At 49.4% G+C, this 22,408-nt stretch overlaps 6 protein-coding genes across 6 annotated transcripts; 1 reads left to right on the forward strand and 5 right to left on the reverse strand.

Moving 5' to 3' along the window:
- Positions 1–1,168: 1,168 nt before the first annotated feature.
- Positions 1,169–3,180, forward strand: KD926_001873 (uncharacterized protein; the record flags this gene model as incomplete). Its single annotated transcript, XM_053096810.1, has 2 exons — positions 1,169–1,398; positions 1,452–3,180. 2 exons carry the CDS (start codon positions 1,169–1,171, stop codon positions 3,178–3,180), a joined length of 1,959 nt encoding a protein of 652 aa, XP_052959032.1.
- A 3,611-nt stretch (positions 3,181–6,791) lies between these two features.
- On the reverse strand, positions 6,792–8,248 carry KD926_001874 (uncharacterized protein; the record flags this gene model as incomplete). Its single annotated transcript, XM_053096811.1, has 2 exons — positions 6,792–7,474; positions 7,774–8,248. 2 exons carry the CDS (start codon positions 8,246–8,248, stop codon positions 6,792–6,794), a joined length of 1,158 nt encoding a protein of 385 aa, XP_052959033.1.
- A 1,317-nt stretch (positions 8,249–9,565) lies between these two features.
- Positions 9,566–10,624, reverse strand: KD926_001875 (NAD(P)/FAD-dependent oxidoreductase; the record flags this gene model as incomplete). Its single annotated transcript, XM_053096812.1, has 2 exons — positions 9,566–10,166; positions 10,230–10,624. 2 exons carry the CDS (start codon positions 10,622–10,624, stop codon positions 9,566–9,568), a joined length of 996 nt encoding a protein of 331 aa, XP_052959034.1.
- An 899-nt stretch (positions 10,625–11,523) lies between these two features.
- On the reverse strand, positions 11,524–13,240 carry KD926_001876 (glycoside hydrolase family 71 protein; the record flags this gene model as incomplete). The annotated part of the gene is made up of 5 exons (XM_053096813.1): positions 11,524–11,657; positions 11,715–12,172; positions 12,235–12,460; positions 12,523–13,048; positions 13,112–13,240. 5 exons carry the CDS (start codon positions 13,238–13,240, stop codon positions 11,524–11,526), a joined length of 1,473 nt encoding a protein of 490 aa, XP_052959035.1.
- Positions 13,241–17,988: 4,748 nt separating this feature from the next.
- KD926_001878 (uncharacterized protein) lies at positions 17,989–20,157 on the reverse strand (the record flags this gene model as incomplete). The annotated part of the gene is made up of 3 exons (XM_053096814.1): positions 17,989–19,106; positions 19,163–19,265; positions 19,324–20,157. The coding sequence occupies 3 exons, from the start codon at positions 20,155–20,157 to the stop codon at positions 17,989–17,991; spliced, it is 2,055 nt and encodes a 684-aa protein (XP_052959036.1).
- A 1,055-nt stretch (positions 20,158–21,212) lies between these two features.
- On the reverse strand, positions 21,213–22,408 carry KD926_001879 (uncharacterized protein; the record flags this gene model as incomplete). Its single annotated transcript, XM_053096815.1, has 6 exons — positions 21,213–21,326; positions 21,392–21,730; positions 21,791–21,892; positions 21,952–22,186; positions 22,247–22,273; positions 22,338–22,408. The coding sequence occupies 6 exons, from the start codon at positions 22,406–22,408 to the stop codon at positions 21,213–21,215; spliced, it is 888 nt and encodes a 295-aa protein (XP_052959037.1).

The following is a 22,408-nucleotide window of genomic DNA, read 5'->3' on the forward strand; positions in this document are numbered from 1 at the left end:
ACCTAGGAAATTGCAATTTTAGGGGAATATATCCCGAGATTAGGCTTGTAAACATTGGGTTAGAGCTACGTACATCTGCCCCATCATTACACACAGTAGTTATGTTTGTCGCGTCCAGACTCCTGCAGTCCAGTGGCAAGAGTAAAGAGACTTCCACAATTACCAGCTTGCCATGTTCATATCAGGCATAGCCATGATATCCTGCATGCTCGATGTTACACTGCGGAGGTGGTCATATTTAGGCCGGCAGTAGTCAGATCTTCACGGGCTGAAGCGCCTGCATTTTAACCCAACGTGGACTAGTATTGCCACCGTCGTACTTTTGTTCTTTAGCTTTTTCCTTCAGTGTGACTTTTCCTTGTTCGAGATTCATTTGATAATGGAATTATCCGAGACAATAAGACTAGTGCAATGCCGCCCCCGTGGGGGATCCTTCGGCCTTCTTCGGCGGAGCAGCCCCAGGACGCCTGAGGAAAAGGACTCAAATGCAGAATGAATGCATTTTCAGAAAGCAAGTATGGCATTAAATTGCACTGGGTAGTTAAGGTTGAGCATTCTTGCAGCAGAGCCGCCTATTATCCTTGACAAGCTCAACTATGCTCCCTACTAGTTTATCTGTGCAGCCCCTGTGCCTCAAATCTCTACCCTCACGCCACCCAGTAAGCCACCAAGGTCTGCAGGCTAGATCAAGAATTGCACCGCATTCTGTAGATCCGCGTTTAACCGCTGGGCGGCCGAATGTGACTCTGCAGGGATCTCATCCTGGACGGGCGCACATAAGCGTGCACAAGCAAGTCCTTAGCGGTCTGCACGCGACATCACATTTCTTACCCTCGGCACTTCTGACCTCAAGGCATGAAAGGCAGGATAAACACGCCATCTGGAACACAGATGGTCTTATTTGGTTCTGATGAATGGCTAGACTTACGGTGGGGCGTCGGAGTAACAACGTCGTATTCCTCGGAGTAAGCAGCAGTGACTTATTCCCTTTTGGGAATGGTTTGGCTCTGTCTAGTCGTTCTCTTTCTTCTGGGGACTGGGGTGCCTAATTAACTACCCATGAAAGAGGCTTTTGTCGCGTTGGTCTCTTGATTCATTCCTACCGTGCCTCCTGTCACTCTATCGGGGTAAACGAAGTTGAATCTTCAAGGGTCAGAACGCCGTCGATATGGGTGACGCTGCCACAATTTTGAGTGCCTCGTTTACGACCAGGCTGAGCCATGATAAATGTATTCACAAAGGCGATGGGGTGAAGAGTGCCTTTGATATTAAATTCTTTTGGTCACCCGTGGATGATTCCCCTAGGACACATCGCGAAGACTATTCCCTGGTCTTTTTGGATGTTAATATCAACGGATCATCGGGGGCAGGCAGCGAGAGCATCGAAAGTGGGCAGAAGTACGTTATTTATTGAATATATCCTGCTGAGCCACTGTCTAACATATACATAGTGATGGTCTGCAAGACTTGCTGAGTACAATCAAGTCGTCGACTTCTCTCGTCGCCGGAGAAACATGGAATGGGCGCGTTCTTCTTGTTGTACCTGCGCGGTCTGGCTATCTCGCGCGAACCAAGATCTTCGAACAGCGCTTTATCGGCTGTTCAGACTTGGGGTTATTTCAGGACCGAACTGTCTTTGGAGGACCTACCAAGCCTGGGAACACCGAGGACTTTCGCTCGCTACTTGATAGCTCTGTTCTTTTCATCGTGCGGCCGAACAATGATCAATCATTAATCGACGAAACTGCTGTCATCGAAGAAGTGCATTCTCGGATCAACTTCGAATGGCTACTCGATGCTCAACCAAAAGAGACAAAGCTCGCTATTGTTGATGGCCATCTGAACCTTCCATCTTATCTCCCGTTCTTCAACTCCGCGTCCGCTCTCGGGATCAAGTTTGTGCTTCTTGACAAGCCGGATCACTGGCTTACAGATCCTTCTTTACAGCATTTGTATCATGATTTTGTACCAATCGACATGACACCGAATGAAGAGTTTCATCTACGCATTGCTGAAGCCGTCAAAGCATATGGACCTGTGGATGGCATCTGTGCTATCGCAAGTTATTGCCTTCTTCCAGTCGCCAAGGCAGCTACTATTCTAGGCCTACCAACAGAACTACCTGAGGCAGTTGCCTGTGCTGTCAACAAGTATGAAACAAGACTTCTTGCCGGAGGCGCCGAGCCAACAACGCTTGTTTCATCTGCATCCGAACTGGAGGAGCAGATTACAAGAAAAGAGTTTGCTCCGCAATACCCATCAATTGTCAAGCCAGGCTCGGGAACTGGGTCCGCGCATGTCTACAGAGCCGACAACGAGACTGAGCTCCTGGAAGGAGTGAGACGAACTTGTGAAGGGTCCAGCAAGAAGGCTCTCATCGAGGCCTTCATCGAGGGGCCCGAGTCCGACGTCAACTTTGTGCTTCTCGACGGGAAAATCATCTTCTTCGAAATTTCCGACGACTTCCCCAGCCCCGGTGATAACGGGACCATTGACAGTGACTTCTGGGAGAATACAAATGTTCTCCCTTCGAAGCTACCAGCTGACGAGTATACCATTGTGCGTGATAATCTTCATCAGGTATTACTCAAAATGGGTCTCAAAACGGGTGTTTTCCATCTCGAAGCTCGTGTCCAGAATTCCTCGATGGAATTTACTGAGAAAGATGGCATAATTGACCTCCGTCCAGCGAAAACTGCCAACAACAATTCACCACGCTGCTTCCTCATCGAAGTCAACCCCAGGCCCCCAGGAATGCCTGTCGTTTTGACATCAGCAGGAGCTTATGGCGTCAACATGTACGACTTGCACCTACTCGCCAGCCTCGGAGACTACCAGCGGTTCCGAGGTCTCGCGAAGGCATTTGACCAGGACACAATTATTCCATACCACGCCAGAGCGTGGAGTCAGCTGGTGTGGCTTAGAGCCGATAAAGGCGGCCAATGTGCCTCTGACGACGTCTGTGGTGAATTCCTGCAGCGCCTTTCGCCGAAGGATCGAGAGCTTATCACCGAATCGGTGTGCTTTTTCCGTGAGGGCCAGCGCATTCCCGAGCCGAAGCAAGGGGTTGTTTTGTTTGGGGCATTCTTTATTGTTACGTCTAGGACGAACCGGGATGATGTTCTACGTGTGTCTAGGATCTTGCAGAGGGAGTTCTCAATTCCGGTAACGTCTGTTTAAGTGGGCATCATGATATTAGATTCTATGTTTGAGCAGGGTGTGCAAGTCTCTAGAATAAATCACGAAAACCACCTTGAGTTCTAGGGAATTGTCTACTTCAGGACTATGGTGAATACGTAGATCCCCGTAGTAAATGTTCACTAAAGACAGTGAATCCTATCTAGATCAGTTCTACCTGTCTTCTGTGAATAATCACTATGGCCCACGGCACCCACCTTTCAGTATCATTATTTCTCTTTTTCTCTCCCGCGCTCCTGACATCAGAAAGAAAGAAACTGTACACCTCATTGCTATAGAAGCAAACCAGCCAAGGGAGTTATCGCGAAGTCTGCCGCTAGCGTTTTCGGGGAAGAGGGCACGGCGCCACCGCATTACTTTATCGACACACCTCTACAGACTATAGGACCGCTGATATTTTGCTCTTGCGGCCAACTCCGTGTCTGGAGCACAGAGAGTGACAGTGAGTGCTATCAATGGTACAGCGCAAAACATATATATACTTGGACTCAGTACTATAATATACCGGCCATAAGATCTGAGATTGACAAGATCGTCTGAACCACCAGCGAGGGACTGACATGTCAATGGCATCTGGAATGCGATTTTGTCCTGGCAATTCGCGGCATACCAGGGGTACATCACCTTTGAGGTTGTCGCTAGCAACCAGCAAAAGTGTTTTCTGATAACCCAGTGCAAGGGGTCCAGCAGGAACACATGGAACAGCGTCTAGGAGGAGGGAGAGGAGCAGGAGCAGCTACAGGGGTATCTCGGAGCGCAGCATGGTACGCGTCCAGTGGGAGCGAGGCCAAATGTCTTTGGCATTTTGGCCATGGGGGAGAGGTGCGATTCTATCGCTACCATGATCCTGGGGAATTAACTACGCACTGGAGGCCAACACCAGGATGGACTAATGCCCACCAGGTTCAATACATCAATGTGTCTGAGCCTAAAACGTGGTACCATATCAGAGATGACGCCGCGGAGGTGTATACCCCCGGATATCGCAGTGCAGCTCAGGTCCACGATTGTTGAGTATTGCAAGGACGCAAAGTCAGACGGACCCGATGCCCGGTGGTTTCTTCATTTACCTTCTCCTCGAAAACATCCTAATAGAAATATGAGAAAACAGATCTGAACCCTAAATCGCCAACATCGTGATGATATTAGAGCTCGCTTTAAAAGCACCTGGATGAAAGCATCCGCGATTTTGTCGCTGTCTTGGACCCCATGTAGCTGCTTAGACGGAACTTGGAGAATCCACGCGGTGGTGTCAATGACGCAGTTGGAGCCGTTTAAAACTGGCGATCCCTACGCGCGTGAACATGAGCGCCCAGACGCCGTCACGGATGACCACTATGACTTAAATTGAACGAATACTCGACAAGCGTATTCGCCGGTGACGAAAAGAATCCACTGGATACCTAGTACGGCGGAAAAGTTATGGAGAATGGATTCGAGCCGACGATCTCAATACTGACGAGCTTATCGCGGAATTCGAGGCGAGAAACGAATAAGTGGTGATCGTGGAATGGCGTTTTATAGCATTCGCCTACTCGGCGCAGGGGCATGCTGATTTCCTTATGTTGTCCTGATCCTCACTACCGCTTGTGTTGCTGCCTGCTTGACTCCGATTTCTTCACTACGAATGGCTTTCCTCTTGTTACTCCTCTTGCCCTCGTTCTTCTTCCTCGTCAAACCTCATATCTTCGTTCTCCATTCGGAGTTTCCACTTACCTGTAACTCGTCATACGTACCCTTTCTCTACTGCGAAGGACTTAAATTCCTTGACGACAGCGTTATCGTCTTGGTGTCCGGCCGTCTCGCTGGCCCGCCTTGCCTCCGGGAGTACTGGCCATCTAGTGTTTACGGTTTCTCGTAATCCTTATTCTCTATCTCCTTTTGAGCTGTTTTCCATCTCCCTGACGCCGATTCCTATAGGAGAATACGCAAGACTAAGTCGAGTTGCTTCTCGATACTCTGGATTGTCGCGACTCCCGCGTGAGAATCACGAATTGCTTGTAGCTAGGGCGGAGTTACAGCGGGACATTACTGCCATGCGGGCTGAGATTGAGGAATTGCACTTGACTATGATTTACTTTGCTGAGGGAGTCAACTTAGAAAAGAACAATTACTTCAATGCAGACCACTTGCCTCCTAACCTCGAATATCTTCGCAAAGCCAGTCCCAGAGGCATAAGCAGACACGCTTATTTGTTCCTTGAATACAATAGACATCTTGTCAAACGCAACTAAGATGCACCTTCTGTCACAATGATAATGGAACATTTGAATTGTTGTTTATAGAGACACCTATTGCCAACCTCAACGGGGGTCTAACTGATGTCCCGAAAACCTGATCAAAACATCGATCGCATATTCCCATGATTACTGCGACCCGTTTGTTCATTCTGTTATCTCGGGATGACTTGTTTCTACGCAGGTCTCTGTGCAATATTGGGCCCTGGACATGACTGTCGATCCTGAGGATCAGCCAACTTGGTCATATGGCGACAATGCCCCGTACTCCGGAGGGCTGCTACCTAAATGGAGGTCTTTTGCACATTGGAATCATTCCAATACCGCTCCGAAAGAGGAAGAAGAGACCCAGATTAATTTTGGACCACCGGTCCTTCCAGCTTCATCAACTACAGTCTAACGAATGAAGCACATTCATATTTCATCATCCCCCTCTCCACTGCGGTGAAGTTCCCAGTCTTTACTGCTGCATCACTTTGGTCCCCCGAAACAGAATTTGCTAAAGAACTGATCCCTGTTCCCTTGCTGTATTGCGAGAGACAGCGCCTACATTCCTGCGTTTCACCTGACTTCTATGTCTCTGCATGTTTTACGCTCTTAAATAATTCTATCGATGCACCTCGGTAAGGCCGTTTAATTTGTTTGGAACACACTCTGCAATATCAGAAAATCACCTAATGAAGACGTTCTATGATGGATTGCCTAATCTGCTGCAAAACCTTCTGATCTCCTAGTCCGAGCTCCAGCGGTAAACAGAACTATGATCTTTAGCAAGTAGTGCTGGCTATTACGTGTTTGACCTAGGTTATCAGGATACTGCAACGAAAGGACAGTATTTTACCGCGGGTTGATAATTCAGCGAACCAAATCAGACGGAAAGAATCGATGTCTTCCGTTTAAACGAGAACGCAGATGTCAACGCAGGGCTAGCCGATTTCAGGAGCCTGAACCCAGAGCAGCCCGATGAGGCCGACATTATTGAACGATCCACTCGCGAACGAATTGCTCGAGATCGTGTGAAAGGGTTCAGCTGGAGAGAGTAAAGAATAAGCTCAGTCATAGTCAAGTCGCCTACCAAGGCTTACAGCGCGACTACAATGTTGAGCATCGTTAACGGGTCGCGGTGGAGGCCGACAACACCGGACTCCAGGAAAGGGTCCTATCAAAATCTTAATATACGGAATGATGAACGGGATTTTATTAAAGTCAATTATTAGTATCATGTGTTATATTACAAACATTCTTTGAAAGGCAACGACCGCGTTGGAGTATTATATACTGAAAGTTGACCAGGGAGAGGAAGAGTTATTGATTTCCAGGGTGATGCAAGACCTCTTGGGAGCTTTCAGGTCTGAATCATCCGATAGCTCTGCCAATGGCGTCTAGTTCATGCCTCGCCATACTACCGTCCTTACTTGCAGGTAGCTCCGATGTGTCATCTGGGGCCCTCTCGATAACATCATGAGAGCAGTTAGTGACCCCCGACACATCCTCGCTCCGAGCAGAGTGGCATGGCGAATACTCCGAATCAGACACAGTTCTTTTCTTGCAGTTTCTCCGTCGACGCACGATGAGAAAAATGGCGGTAGCGATTAAAGCAACACCAGCACCTGAGCCTACTGCAATGCCCGCAATCTCCCTGTCTGACAATTTCTTTTCCTGGTCTTCCGGGAGCATCAAAATGGATACGAAGAGATTGACCGCACCCATGGAGCTTCCTAGGCCGGGGTTACCGTCATATGTTGGCTTGGTCCATTCCGATCCACATACTGTCCCGTTGGCTGTCCCGCTACATTGTTTCGCAGCAGCAATCGCGGTTGGTCTGAGACGTGGCGCGATTTGTTCAGCGGTTTCCGGTAACAGATTGGCGACAGCGGCAAGCGAAGACGAAAGCAGTCCTACCATACTCTTCATCGTGTTGTCTATTGTTTCATCGGTTCCATAGGAGCCCCATGGGCCGAACTCGGTCATGACTTTTCGATGAAGAATCTTTCTATTGTACTCTGAAGCAACCTTCTGCTCTTTCTTTTCATAACGATCTGTTCGTCTAGCTGAGCTGGTTATCATGCTGATCAATGGAATTACTAGCAAAATCTCCATAAAGAGCCCTTTCTATTATCATGAAAGAATAACTTACTGCTTTATACATGTACGCCGCACCACTTAGGTATAATCCATATGCGTAACTCCACTCCCAGCGAATATTAGGCGAGCAGGCTCCTCCTTCCGTGGTGTTGGTGACCGCCATGATAACTGACCAATTTTTCATCCAGAACCTGGCTTCTGACACTCCATTCCCATACATTAACTGCCCATTTAGCATAATCTGTACTCCCACTCCCGCCAGTGGCATGTGCTAATCGTGCGGCAAGCTGGAAAAACAGTCCGTTCGATAGGGCATCTTTCTGGTACAAATCCCTATCCCAGCGAAGGCCACCTTCGCAGGCATTAGCATCCCAACTCTGACTTGATAAAACTTTTCCCATACGTGCAGCCATCTGCAGCCATGAAGACGTATTGTCTAACTCAGGATAGTTCACCTCTGCAGCTGTGATGGATGCCAGGCCCCAAGCACCCAGCACTTGGTTTTCAGAACTTTCCAGGGTTATCGGAGCATCGCTATAATTGCGTTGCTTTTTCATGCGCTCGGTAATGAGGGAACTGTATGATGAGATTTCGGTCGTTTTCCAGAATTGTATCAGAGTTGAATACAGCATGCCTTCGTCGAATGTGAGCTGGTCTTCATCGGACTGTTCGTGTCCTGTGAGCAAAGGACTGAATTTGCCGTTCAATGAGGTAGAATTGCTGAACATGTTCTTAACTGTCGTGGCCACAGCGTCTGAGAGAGAACCTTTTGATTCAAATATACGTCAGTCAATCGAGATCGTGGTACTGATTGAAAAGGGGAACGGTGATTACGAGAGTCGCGAATATCAAGCTCAAGAGAAAGCACTGTCGCAGCTAACCCAGCGATCCATAGGATCGGGATTATAGTTACTCCATCGAATGCCCATTGGCAAAGGAATCATAGCTCCTGATATTTTTCACAACAGCAATCGCGCAAATCCTTAACTGCAGAAAACTCGTAAGGGGTCTAGGGGTAACAAGAGGAAAGATAGAAGATTTTACCTAGAAAACAGGATAAAAACGGAAGACCTAGTGCCAACGCCACTAATTATTCTTTTCATAATTCGAACTTCCCATCACCGTCGCGAGAATTTGTCATTTGTTGGTTAGGTGAGATCTGCTCCTTGGCAATATAATGAACCCTGCATTAGGTCCGCCATTGGCCTATCGGTTCGACATTGGGCTTGACTAGTATTCCCCGGTCACCGTGGTGGCATCATAAGGAGGTGATCAATCACAGGTCGCATTATACGCTCTCAAATCTCCGAAATGACCAGTAAAGAATTAAACACTGCTGCTATTCAGCAACCGTCCCGGATGGTTTTTTTTTTTTTTTTTTTTTTTTCTTTTCTCGTTCCAAATATCAATCTTCAAGCACTCTGCAAACAGTCAGTCGTTAGGAGCATCTGCTACCATTTGAAGATCAGTTGCCTTTGCGCGGAGTTTAGTTTGCCCGTTAGTGCACCTGTTCAGGCTGTGTCTCAGCCGTTTTCTTTATACCACGAGTATATATAGCAGCACCGGCCTCTTGGCACTGATGTCCGAGTGTAGTTGGTCAATCCATATTTCGGTATTCTTAAAGTAAATAGTGGCTGTTTTTTTCTGAGTAGAATGTATTGATAGTGGGCGACAGAAAGCATCAAGAAAAGAGATCTTGATTATCAGCTCTTGAATGGTAGACCAACAGGAAAGCGCTACTTCAATTATCCACGCTGCTCAAGTTTCAGCCCTGGCATCAAACTGCGAACGACTCAGTAAGTCATTAGTAATACTAGGCAGTGCTCATGCGGTTTTGCACTTGAAGAGATAGGATAGACCTCGAGTTACCTAGTAGCTGTTTAACCTAGCAACCACCTGGGTAACTGTTCAGGTCCGTAGAACGATTGGGAACACCAAAATCTTCGATATATTCAACCCTAAATTGTACTTCAACTAGCACTAACTAAGCTTAAGATCACGGTTCAAATGCGCATCATTAGGAAGCAACCCTATCCGACGAGCAATCAAACTAACGACTGATGTCCATACTTCTCCGCCAATAACTGTGTCGATGCCGCAACCGCAGCATTACATCCACTTGAAATCGCCCCGGCAACAACCTTATACTGCGTGACGCAGTCTCCCGCTGCAAAGACCCCACGCACACTGGTCTGATACATAGGGAAGTTAGCCACAACTTCGCCAGTCTCGGTCCCGGGGAAGAGGCTTGAAATTGTCTCCATGCCAAGCTGCTCGGCGAAGGGGCCCTTGGTTCGGGTGAAGGGGTTATGCACGAGGAAGGCCTCAAGGGCGGTTGTGCCGTCCGCAAAGGTGAGTTCGATGCCGGTGGGCTTGCCATCTGTCTCGACGACGCTGAGGCGCGAGATGGGGCGGGAGTCCACTTTGAAGAATTTCTGGCCATCCGGTTGGGCGCCTAGAGATGCCTGAAGCTGGGCGCTGAGTTCTTCGGATCCATGCGTGTAGATTGTCACGCTGGCGCTTAGGTGCGCGGCGTTCTCGGCAAGATGAATGGCCATGGGCGCGATTGAGGCCGTTTGGACAGCGAGCACGCCGGAGCTAGGGGCTCCGCGGTCTTCATATCCTTCGCAGTAGAGACAGTGGTAACTAACAGTCAGGGTATCAACCATCTTCATTCGTCCCCATGGGAGTAAACTCACTAAGACTTACATTCGCTTCACCCAAGACTCCGTATAGCCCGGAATATCAGGGAAAATGTCCTCCGAGCCAGTAGCAAGGATGATCTTTCTCCCCTGCCAGGTCTTGCCGCCTTCGTCGGTGACTTCAAACAAGGAGTCATTGATCTTGCGGGCCGCGGTGAGCTGGACATCCACGATGTTAATGTTTGCGCTGTGGTTCTGAATCTCGGATCTCGCTTTTGCCCGGAATTCAGCGGGGTTGCGGTGATCCCAGGTAGGGACCATGTGCATGTACTCAGCGTCGCCGTTGCGGTAGCTGCCTGAGTCGAACAGAATAGCCGAATGGTTCTGGCGAACGAGGGTCAAAGCTGCCGTTAGTCCGGCGGGACCGCCACCAATGATTAGCGCGTCGACAGGGGAAGCCATGTTTGTGAAAGAATGAAAGATTGGGGAACTATTTGTAGTATAAGAGAATAGAAGAGATGAAAAGTGAAGAGAAGTGTAGTGGAAGAGTGGGATGGAGGATCGAAGGAAGGAATGCCAGGGAGCATACTATCTACAAATAGTGTGATCAGGCTGGATTTCTTTGTTTGCACTCTTGATCACCCCGCAGCTGACTTGTAGAACAGGATGGACACGTATTCCCAGTAGTTATCTCAGAAACCAAATGCAGCTGATTTAGCACTTGTTGTCACTGGTCTATGCGGTATTAGCCTGGGTAGATAGTGGAGGAAGGCTACCCCTTCCCACCAATGATACTTCTACCTATGGACTTCTTTGTTCATCATCGTCTTCTTGGCTTATTTGTTGGAGAAGAGACTATGAATGGCGTCAATTGGAATATCCGGTCTTTAAAAAGTAAGAGCAGAAGCAAAAGTTGTTGCTCTTGGGGTATACTGTTGATTATAGGAAGTGCTTTAGAACTGTCGTGTCCAACTGCTTCTACTTCTAGTATAGGGTGCCTAATCCTTCCCTACTAGATTACATAGTTAGAAGGAACTTGCATTGTGTAAATTGGAATGAACCTTCTATTTTTTGGCATAATATACCGGTGACAGACTCGATGCTTTTCTCGCCGTTGTTTTCGTACTTGTGTATCACTACCTAGAAGATTCATTCTTCTCCCACAAGTTCCATGTTCAACTTCCCCAGAGCTCATGAGCAACTCCGCCACTTTCTCAAGTGTCCCATTTCGCAAGTAATAGATAAAGGTGTCTTTATACAATTATTCTTAAGTTTCACGTCCGCCTCCCTACTGGCTAGGAGTAACTTCACAATTATACAACGCTCAATGCCAGCATGTCAAATTAAATGATTATATCTGTCTAAGCCGTAGCTGCAGGTGCAGAAGCACCAAGAGAAGGAGTAGCCTGGCAAGTATCAACCTTCAGTCCCTCTGTGAAGGAAGCCAAAGCCTCAGGCTGAAGAGCGTCGGCGTCACCCTCAGGAAGAGTGCCAACTAGCAAAAATTAGCACTCCATACGTCCATATCGGAAAATCCAGAAGAGCAACTTACCATAAGCATTGAAGTCATACAGACCACAGACACATCCGTCAATGATATCCTTCTGACTCGTTCCCGACAGAACCTCGTTGCCGTCACGCACAACAGAGAACTTCTGCTTACCCACGCCCATGTCCACCTTGAACGAAGTAGCACCAGCAGGGGCGTCGAAGGACTTGGTGTTTTCACCAGAAGTGACCTGCACAGTGGCGGGGGAGGTCAGGAGAGAAACCACGAAGACGGAGTCTTCCATGGATTCCCAGCCGTTGGGACGACCCTTGAAGTAGTTTCCGGAGTCGTTGTTGGCATCGGCCATGCAGGTGTCGGTGGCGTCGCAGTCCGTGTCGCGGGGGTTGGGACGGTACCAGTAGATCAACTCGTCGTCGGTGATGTGCTCGCCCACCGAGGTGGCGCCTGCTTTGAAAGCTGCGATATAAGGCTTTGCGAGATCGAGCCAGCCGCCGTGAGGCCTGATTTTGTTAGTCCATGAACTGGGAACGTAGTCAAAGGAACTTTCAGAATAGATACGTACATATCGTTGACCCATTTGGAGTTACCGTCGTCAGTGTGCGGCGAGCTGAGAGGTCCGATGTAGTGCGACTCGCCATAGTCGTTCCAGGTAATGATTTCCACGAAGCGAGGGCCCAGCTCCAAGATCTGGTTCCAGCGATCGTACCAGAGGGTATCCGAAGGGAAGACGAAGTTCTTGCTGTAGCTGACCTCGGAACCGAAGTGGGTGAAGAACCAAGGCGATGCGGCTTGTAGGCGGTTAGCTACTTCCTAGCACTGGGTAAAAATGGATAGGGGTGTTTTCACATACGAGCAATGTAGTCCTTCCCACCCAAAGCCGAAGTGTATGCGTTATCTCCGTCAGAGACAGTTACTTCGTTGCCATCAGAAGGGGCCTTGTTGTTGCCGTTGTTGGGCCAGGCCATCCAGTTGAACAGGGCGTCGACATTAGAAACATCGGCAGAAGACAGGAAGTTAGGGGCAAAATAGATCTCCTGACCAGCAGCAGAGCGCAGAGCAGCAACGTCCAGACCATCCCCGATGAATGTGGACACGAAGGGTTTGTCGTCGACAACGAGCTGGCCGGGCTTGCCGGCATAGTCGGCGATCTTCTGACCAATTTCGCTGGCCTGATCCGTGCTCCACCAGTTGAAGTCAAAGGAGATGAAAACCTTCATGTCGTTGTTAGCAGCTGACTCGTAGGCATAGTTCAGCTGATCGTTGGTGTATTTGTCGTTTCCGGCGTTCAACGCAAAGGCATCAATGCCCAGGGCTTTCGCTCTCTTCATGTCATCGTCGTAGTCGGCTGCGCTCTTTCGGTTGCTAACAACTCCAACCTATGCATATCAAGGTTAGCCTCCGCAGTCTATGATATAACTTCATTGGACCGGTAACCCTACCATGAAATGAGCGAAAACTAGACGGTTTGAGGCGTCTCTCTCCTTAAGAGAAGAAGTATCGCCGGGCAGAGCCCATACGGTAGAGCTGAACAGCGAAGACGCTGCGAGGAGAAGGCTGTTGATCTTCATCTTAGAAGGTCTTTGTAAGAATGGACTTGGAAGAAGTGCTATTCACAAACGGCTTGAAGATCATAAAGGAAGGTCAGGTATATAACCCAAAAGTTCCCTCTAGGCAGCCCATTATCTTGACCGGCCATCACCACCTCTGAATGTAACCAAGCCTCCCTGAGCCCTGAAACAGGCTTTTTCATTGGAATTGAAATAGAATTGGGGGCCAGGAAGCCTCCAACACAGATATAGAAAATGGATCCGTCGTTGGGGCAGGATCCACGAGGATACCTAGAAGGGAAACTGAACCACGGTCCCTGAGTTTGGCGCATCCATCGGTGGTAAATCCAGCATATCGAAAGGTTTTAATGCTCGGCCCCTTCCAATGGTGGATCTGAACTATATTAAATTATTTTAGTGCCCGCTATAGGGGGGCCAATTGCGATGCATGAATTGTTGGCACTAAGCAGTGTCTCTGTTTCACTGAGGAAATTAACGGGACTGCCTGTGAGACCTACAGAAGGCTTCCTTGCCTCTATCCCCATCATTGAGGTATTGTCCGGCTCTCCTGTTCGTCTTGTGTCTTCCTAGTGGCACCCATCATGCAGATGTTGGTCTTGCGCCTTGATTGTGGGGATTCATTGGGTCCACTCTAACGCGGAATCGCCGGTGAATGAAGTTTGGACCACATTTCGTATGATCATTGCTCGATCGATCCAAGACATTGTATCAACATTCAAGAAGAACGCATCACGACAGGTCCCGGTCTTTCCGAGTCTTCCACGAGCGAGCGCCGATTTGCAACGTTCCTTATCTGTGACATGATGCTAGCTTTGCCCTCGAATAAGGGTTCAGCGAAGCCGAAGGGGGCCGGAATGCACTGCCCTTCTGACTCGTTAAGCATCCTGGTCAAGAAGACTTCTATCTCTATTCAAGCCATTTCCGTCAGACGCAATCCCAACATTCTGGAAGTCATCCTTCTCATTCCTTTCTCCATGGCTGAAGCCTGAAGATAATTCCTCAGAATACGCTCAGGTACGTTAGCATATAATTGAATTATCTGACTTGAGCTTACTTCTTAGTTTCAAGTTGCGGGGTATGATACTGTGGCGTTTTAAGCTGACTGTAGGGCATGGGTTTGCATCTTTGCAATTTCCGATATCATGGCCCCTTCTATTCTTTCCCTTTTCTGCAGATATATGTAATATCGGCGACGGCTATAATTTAGGGCCAAAATCAAAAACAGTCAAGTCAGTCCTCAGAGTCCTGAGAAGAGAACGAGTATATGTGTGTTATAGTGTTCATCATATCTGCCTATGAAGACACCATGAAAGATCTTGAGGGCGCCAGGAACAAAGAATTCATATATTTGCTGAAGACCAAATACGATAGAAGTGCCTCACTTCCATGCATGCGTCGATGCTCCCAGAAATGGTGTCTTCACATAGTTCTCACGCCGAGAACAGTCGGTTCCGTGCTACAGACCAGTGAATGAGCTTATCGGTGACCTTTCGTATTCTGACCTGGATAAAATCTCCGAGAGATTCAGGATAAGAAGTTAAGAACCATTAGTGGCGGCCCGACCACTCATTCACCGAGTCACCGACTGATTTATAAGCGACCTGACGTCAGACTTGTAAAGTAAAAAGTGCTACCACATACAAACTGTCTATTTCTTTCATCTATCTTCGCTTTTATTCATTTGTTCATCAAGTAACGGCATATTTGATTAAATCTAACACTCAATGGCTACGAAACCCCTCGCTATTATCGCCGGTGTCGGTCCCGGAACGGTATACTACGTCCCTCTCTAAATGACTCCAAACATATAATAATGGTAGACTAACAATAACACTCCCAGGGGGCATCAATCGCCAGACGCTTTGCCAAATCATACCCCGTGGTACTTCTAGCTCGAAGCCCGGGCAGCTATGACCCGGTTGCAAAGGAGATCAATTCCAGCGGCGGCCAGGCGTTCGGGATTTCTGCCAACGTCTCGGACGCAGCAAGTATCAAGTCCGCTTTTGACCTGATCTCCCAGAAGTTTCCCGCTGCATCTCTAGCTGCCGCGGTGTTCAACTCGGGTGGAGGGTTTCTGCGAAAGCCGTTTCTGGAACTGACCGAGGAGGATTTTTCAACGGGGTTCGATAGCCAGGGGTACGTTTCCCCTCATCTAGCATAATCCATCGATATTGGACTCACTAGACTATTATCAATGAACAGGAAAGGAGGTTTCAACTTTGCCCAGCAAGTCTTGCCTCTTCTTCAAAAATCTAAGGGCCTAGAGCATCCGCCCACTTTAATCTTCACGGGAGCAACAGCAAGCCTAAAAGGGTCTGCGCAGTTCTCGAGCTTCGCCGCAGGCAAATTTGCGCTCCGGGCTCTAGCACAGTCGCTCGCTCGCGAGTTTGGTCCGAGTGGAATCCATGTGGCACATGTTATCGTTGATGGCATCATTGATACCCCGAGGACACGATCCTGGGGACTCCCGAAGGATAGGGATGCGGATTCATTGTTGAGTCCTGATGCTGTAAGTTGCTGTTCCGCGTACTTGATGATGGAAAAATCATATAAGACTGACGAAACTACTCTGTAGATTGCTGAATCATACTGGCATTTGCATACGCAGCCTCAGTCGACATTTTCATTCGAGTTGGATCTACGGCCGTTTGCGGAGAAGTGGTAATTTTAGCCTTGGCTGAAAAATTGCAATACATCTTGGTTGATAAAGCTCGTGGAACTGGCTCACGTGTACCTGTATCACCTCTCATCTTATCAAGTAGTACGGAGTACATGTAACTACAATCAACTAGTTAACTAGTTATTTTAATTATTATTGTGGATGACACAATCAGACACTCAAAAGTGGATCCTACTGCCGCCTAGCGATAAGATAAGCACCCATCACGTGCAGCCCGTCCTCCCGCCCATTCATTCTCTCTTCCCCAATAGACAACCTCTCCAGCTCCTCAACATTCAGAAATCAAACTGCTCCCCCGCAGACCCGAGAGAAGATGATCTCATGGCGCCAACTGAACATGAAGAGCTCGTCTTCTACCCGGCGTTCTGCTTCAAGGCGTCTCCTACCCACTTCGCCTGGGTAAAGATGATGGCAACGGATGTGCATCGACTCAAAAGACGGCCGGAGTTCGGAGGTAGGAATTAATCTCCCCATCTCCTCTTCCCCCTATTTTTTTCTTTTTTTCAGTCAGGTTCTTTTGATTCGCGATATCGTGTTTCGTCTTCTTGGTTCTAGGTCGCGTGTGGAAATTGCGTGGCGTATTTTGGGCCCGGTTTTTTTCTTTGTGCACTAAGGTTGGAAATCAATTGATCATTGGATGGTCGTGTGGCTTATACTCCGGCTTCTTGCATACGGAGTATACTTACCACCTGCCTGTCTGCCTGCCTGCCTACCTGCCTATGTGCTTGTCCGCCTATATCATTTGCCTACTCACCGTTTACCCATGACGGCATGGCTTATCCATACTTCCCTTCCTGCGACGGGTTCTTCATACACTTCCCCAGCGTTGCACACACCAAACGGACACTCCAGATACCCAAAGCCTAGACCCTCATACCCATACCAATACCAGGAACCGGAAGACTAACTCCCTCACCAGACCAATCCATCCTCTTCTACCAAAACCACCCCATCCGATTCGTCTCCGTAGCTGGCCTCGTCATCGCAAGAACTGAATACCCCCGGCTCACTATCCTAAAACTTGACGACAGCAGCGGCGCCACCGTCGACATCGTCGTTTACAAAGCTGATCCGGCGACAACAGCAGCATCAGCAGCAGCAGCAGCCGCCGCCGCCGCACAGGACACCTCAGTCCCAGTCTCGGTCTCAGGCGCAAGGCAACCGCCGCCGCCGCCGCTAGCAAATTGCTCATCTATCCAATCGCACTGGGCAACGACCCACGTCGCGGCCACTGACCGCGTCTCAGCAGTGAACATCACCTCGCTAGTCCCCGGCGCCGTGGCCCAGATCAAAGGTACTTTGTCAATGTTCCGGTCCACGGTACAGCTGCAGCTCGAGCGCGTATTCGTGGTCCGGGACACGAGCGCCGAAATGCGCTTTCTGGACCAGTGCTGTCGGTTCTTGGTCGAGGTGTTGGCGGTGCCGTGGAGGTTGGGAGAGGATGAAGTCATGCAGTTGCGGATCGAGGCGGATGACGAGGAAGAGAAGATTGAGGAGGAGCAGGCGAGGATGAAGAAGAGGCAGAGGAAACGCCTGGAGCGCGAGGAGAAGGATCAGCGGAGGATTCAGAAGTTGTGGGAGCATGAGGAGAGGAATAGGGAGAAAGAGGCGGTTATTTGTAAGGATGCGGGGGCGAAGACTATGTATGAAATTCGTAAGAGACAGAATAGAGTTGAGCGGTGATATCTGACGATTCTTGGGCTGTTGTTACGCTAGCAATGGGGGGGTTGCTGCGGTTTACCAAATATATATGAGTATTTTGCTAGCTAGTCAATGAAAGAGAAAAAGTCCCAAGATACTCCGAAATCAACCATGTTGTACATTAAAAAAAAATTCATAAGCATCATACATCATTCATTAAAAAGAGAAACCCGCTATTGATCGAATACATGGTGGATATCACTTTCCAACGCGAAATTAGCCCGAATCAATGACAAAGGATCGACCTGGATTTTGAGCAAAAAGAAAAAAGATAAAGAAAAGACAATTGAAAGAAGGATCCCAAAGAGGGAAAGAGTACTCCCCTGGCTAGAAGTACGTATCGTTTACCGATGGTTAGATGTCAGGATCATTTGAATCCGTACGACTTGTAATCATATCCACTGCTGCCGCCCCCGACTTGGCCACCCTGACCACCGAGCATGCCGCGATAGAAATCCTCGTCGTTAGACCAGCTAGATCGAGATGGGAGATGATCGCTATACTTGGTCTTCTCGCGCTCCTTCTCGCGTTCTCGCAGTGATTCATACAATCGCAAATCCTCGTTTTCGCGTTCAAGATCGCGTCGGCGTCGGTTGTCCTCAAGAATATCGCCCGTTAGGGTGCCTGCACCGGATCCATAATAGCCACCCGGAGAGGTCCCATACAGACCACCGTTGCTCTGCAGGAGGTCACTTTCGGAGTGCCTGTAGTCACTTGGGTTTACTCGGGACGGACTTCGGGATCGCCTGCCAAATGGATGCGAAGAACCGCGTGAATAGAGTGAATCCTGGCCGTATGATTCTGGCTGCTTTTGTCCGAGGCCGGAAAGACTCTCCTTAGGAATAGAGCCACCAGAGAACGATTGGGTATGCCGGTGCCCGGAGGTTTTCTTTTCCTCGTAATTCTTCCCCCCTCCCGGCTGTGCCGAGTATGGTTTCCTTTGTCGTTCGATTGGCTGGGGTGGAATCTCTTTGTCCTCATCGTCGTCATCTACCACAGCCGAAACAGACGCCTGGTATGGCTTTAGCTTGCGCTCTCGTTCACTAACCAAGGCAGAGGCAGATTCCGTCCCTGACACGGAGGAGCTAGTCGAAGGTTTGTGGCGATGCGCCGCGGCTTGTTTAACTTCCTCATCTGTAATCGGAGGTAGATCGACCCCGCAGTGCTTCATGATGAATTGATCCACTTCTTCTCGCAAGGGAAGGATCGGTGTTTCCGGGAAGAGTCGCCGCGGTATCTCCTTGGGGAACCGCTCCTTCTTGTTGTCAGGATTGCTAATAGGCATATTGAGTACGGCTTTCTTGAGTCGCTCATATTCCTTTTCGGGGTGAGCGCGAATCATCAATGTGGCCCATCGCTGGAATCCGCGCGGCGTTAATCCTGGGATATCCGGTCGTTCGTTTAGTTTGTTCTGCACAAGGTGGTGCTCCGCTTCCACCTCACGGAACAACCTGGAGATCGAGGATGTGCGATCATCAAAGATATCTGGGGATCTATGTTAGCCAGACCAGCATGTTACAAAGGCGATTCTTTCAACTAACCCTGCCAGGGATAGGGATCACCAGATATTTTGGTATCCTCATAGAACTTTTGCATCTTTTCCGGGGTTATCACAAGGGTGTTTTCTGGAGGATAAGCTTCGATCTAATACAAAGTCAGTAGCCGTTCCTCGATGTGGTTGTATAAAGCTTGCCAGATGAACAGCGATCCCGCGCAAAAACTGTCCCAACTTCTCAGTGGGCTTTCCGTTCTCGAAAAGCTTTCCCCATATCTTTTCCAAGGTAGTCAGCTCAGTGACCGTGGCATCCTCATCCCTCGGTGGTGGCTTCGGTCGAGACTCCACGCGATGACTATGGTCGCTGGCCTGGCTAGCCGGCGAATCCCGCCTCTCTACAGGAGCGGGCGACACTCTGTGGAAGCGAGGAACACCAGAATAGCCCGCAGACGGCGGCGGCGGGAAATTGGTGCCCTCATGGCCAGAGTTGGGTGTCGGGCTCGGAGACGGGTTGTGCATGCCCATGGACGGCGAAGGTGAAGCTTCGCTGGGCACGGAACTGGTTGCAGCGGGACTCCATGGCTTCGATGGCCGGGGAGGAAGGTATGACGACTGCTGATCACCTTGCAGGTTATTTAATCCAGTCTCTTTGAGTTGTTGGATAACGGTCGCCGTGATTTGCGACAGAACCTCCGGTGGCAGGTAGTTGGAGTTGTCGGCTTGATTGTTGAATGCCGAGTTCACAGCATCGTTTATCCTTCCCGTATTGGGGGGTTGTGATTGTGGAGGTGGTGGCGGCTGCTGCTGCTGTTGCTGCTGCTGCCACATATTCGGATCCTGATACGCATGGTGGTATTGGTTGGACGGGGACGACGACATGGGGGGCACCGAAGGCTGTGGCATATTGAGTCGATCGGATCCATACTGAGATGGATAAGGTGGAGTATAGGACGTTGGGCGATATTCGTTCGGGTCTATCTGATTGACATGGCCCATCTGAGAGTACGGGTTCGAGCTATTCTGGTAGCCATCGTAAGCCATAAGGAGAGCCGGCAGCTAGAGTATCCTGTTCTTTTGAGTAAGGGTGACGAATGCTCCACAAGCAGCGTGTGAGATGTGTGCGACCAAGATAGAAAGTGATAGACAAGGGAGGCCAAGGAGAAAACGATAGCTATCGAGAGTGGCAAAAGTCTGACGTCGAGTGCCAGGTGCGTCTAAAGTAAGGATGAGGACAAAGAAGAGGGGCACCCGATGGAGGGGCGCACTGGAGCCAGTGGATCTTGAAACAATATGTGTAGCGAGTTGAGAAGGAATCGCACGACAACGGCCAGGAAACCGATGGATACTAAGTAGACGACGGAGGGAGGGCAAAACGTGGCCGACGGGAGCAATGAAGATAGCAGGCGGCAGTCAGTGGCTGATCATCGATCGTTGTTTTTTCTCCGTTGCGATCGAGCGTTGAAATCACGAGGCCAGGCTAAACCCCAAAGAAGAAGCAGCACAACCGCCAGCCGCCGCGCATACGTCATCGGTCTTTCGCGCTGCCTGAGCTCTCTCCGTAAGGCACAGAGATCACGTCAACTTTTAATCTATTCTACCTCTCTCCCTGCAGATCTTCCCTATTCGCGAGAGGAGGGCCCATTGACGGTGAGTGTCACCTCCAATCACTTCCATAAAACTGTCTCCGGTCGGTCTTTGGCTCTGCGATCAGCTAGACGATCCTAGCTGACATGTTGTACATTTATATAACGCTGCCCACGTTGACGGTGACCTATACAAATCACATCGATTGTATCCATGGATACGTGTTTCTTGGGATCGGTGGGGATGCTCCAAGTACCCAACATCTTGCTAACCACGGTTCTGTCGTCCAGACTACGGAATACAAACACACGAGAGATGGTCCGAGGTTACGATGAAAACAATCCATTGGATTCCTCCCGCTGTCAAGCCCCATTCCTAACTAGCAAATGTCAATTGTCGCCTAAACATTCCTTCACGAGAAACCATCTCCCAGCTAGCATAATTGCTCCCGAACTTTCCGCGAAGTGCTTGACCATATGAACCCACCACTAGAGAAACAGAGAATGCGCAGCCTATAGGTAATATTCGGGGCCGTTGCCATCGTATTCGTCATCAGACTCAACGGATGGGCGAGATGGCTCGGGTTCACATTTGGTCGGTGCGTCAGATCTCTCGGCGCGCACGGCCTATGCAAAGTTAGCAGGTTTGACTTGCATTGAATCTGCAAGATCCCGTGTGGTTTCAGGCTCACCGGGATTCTGGCGAAGTTAGACGACCGTCTCGGAGCCGGGGATGAATAGTTGTAACCGCTAAAGCCAGTGTTCGACGCGGAGGCAGTAACACCCCATGAGTCCCATCCCCTATAAACCGATTGGCTGACTTCTGAGGGTGCTGCGGTGCGACGGTGCAGATTGCCCTGGGGTCCATAGGCGTTGGACTGATATCCGGAACCCTTTTCCTCGGTGCTCGCCTTGTGCTTTCCTTTCTCGAGCCAGACGCCTCCCCCGGAAGACGTCTCGTCATCGACATCTTCACCCTTCTCAGAAGGCTTTCTGGTGGTATTCGCAGACATTTCGTCTCCGAGCTGGCTCTTTACTTCAGTTAGTATATAGTGCCTTTGTAGATTGTGTGAAGTATACTATGAGCGTACCGTGGCAATACTAGTGGCGGTTCCATCGATCTCCAGAAGGTGTTTGTTCTCTTCAAGAACTGGCTCTGCGTCGGTATGGTTCTGGACGCAATTCAAACATCTCTGTAGACGCATCCGGATCAGCCAGCTCTAGTAGAAAGGGAAAATTGGAGAGATCTTACGGCAATGTCGCGGTTCTGTCGCTGGTTCTTTGCAAATTCTTCCAATCCCTTTGTCTGGTCGCAGATGTAGCAACGGATCTCAGAATTCGGGCCACCGACGCAGACTCTGCACCTAGCATGAGCCCCATGGGCAGCTCTGGGGCCCTGGACGACGATGACATTGCGGAGAATGTCTATCTGACGCTTGGAGTACGCGGACTGCATGCGGAACTTCTCGCAAACCACACATTTGATCCTTTCAACCAATTATTAGCAGCAGAGACCGTAACCTCAGATATGCAAATTCTAGACTCACTTTTCTGGGATGACAACTCTCTCCAACCTATGGTTGCAAGTTTGTTAGAGCCTCCCTGAAGCTTTGAGCAAGGTTCGGGTACGAAGCTTACTGTCTCTTGATGGTGTCGCTGTAGCCTCCAGAGTAGGCGCTCCGGTTTAGGGGGGAGCGCCGACCTCCCAT

Source organism: Aspergillus affinis (assembly GCF_023601865.1).
Source record: "Aspergillus affinis strain CMG 70 chromosome Unknown NODE_13_length_462506_cov_86_819959, whole genome shotgun sequence".
NCBI classification, from domain to species: Eukaryota; Fungi; Ascomycota; class Eurotiomycetes; order Eurotiales; family Aspergillaceae; genus Aspergillus; species Aspergillus affinis.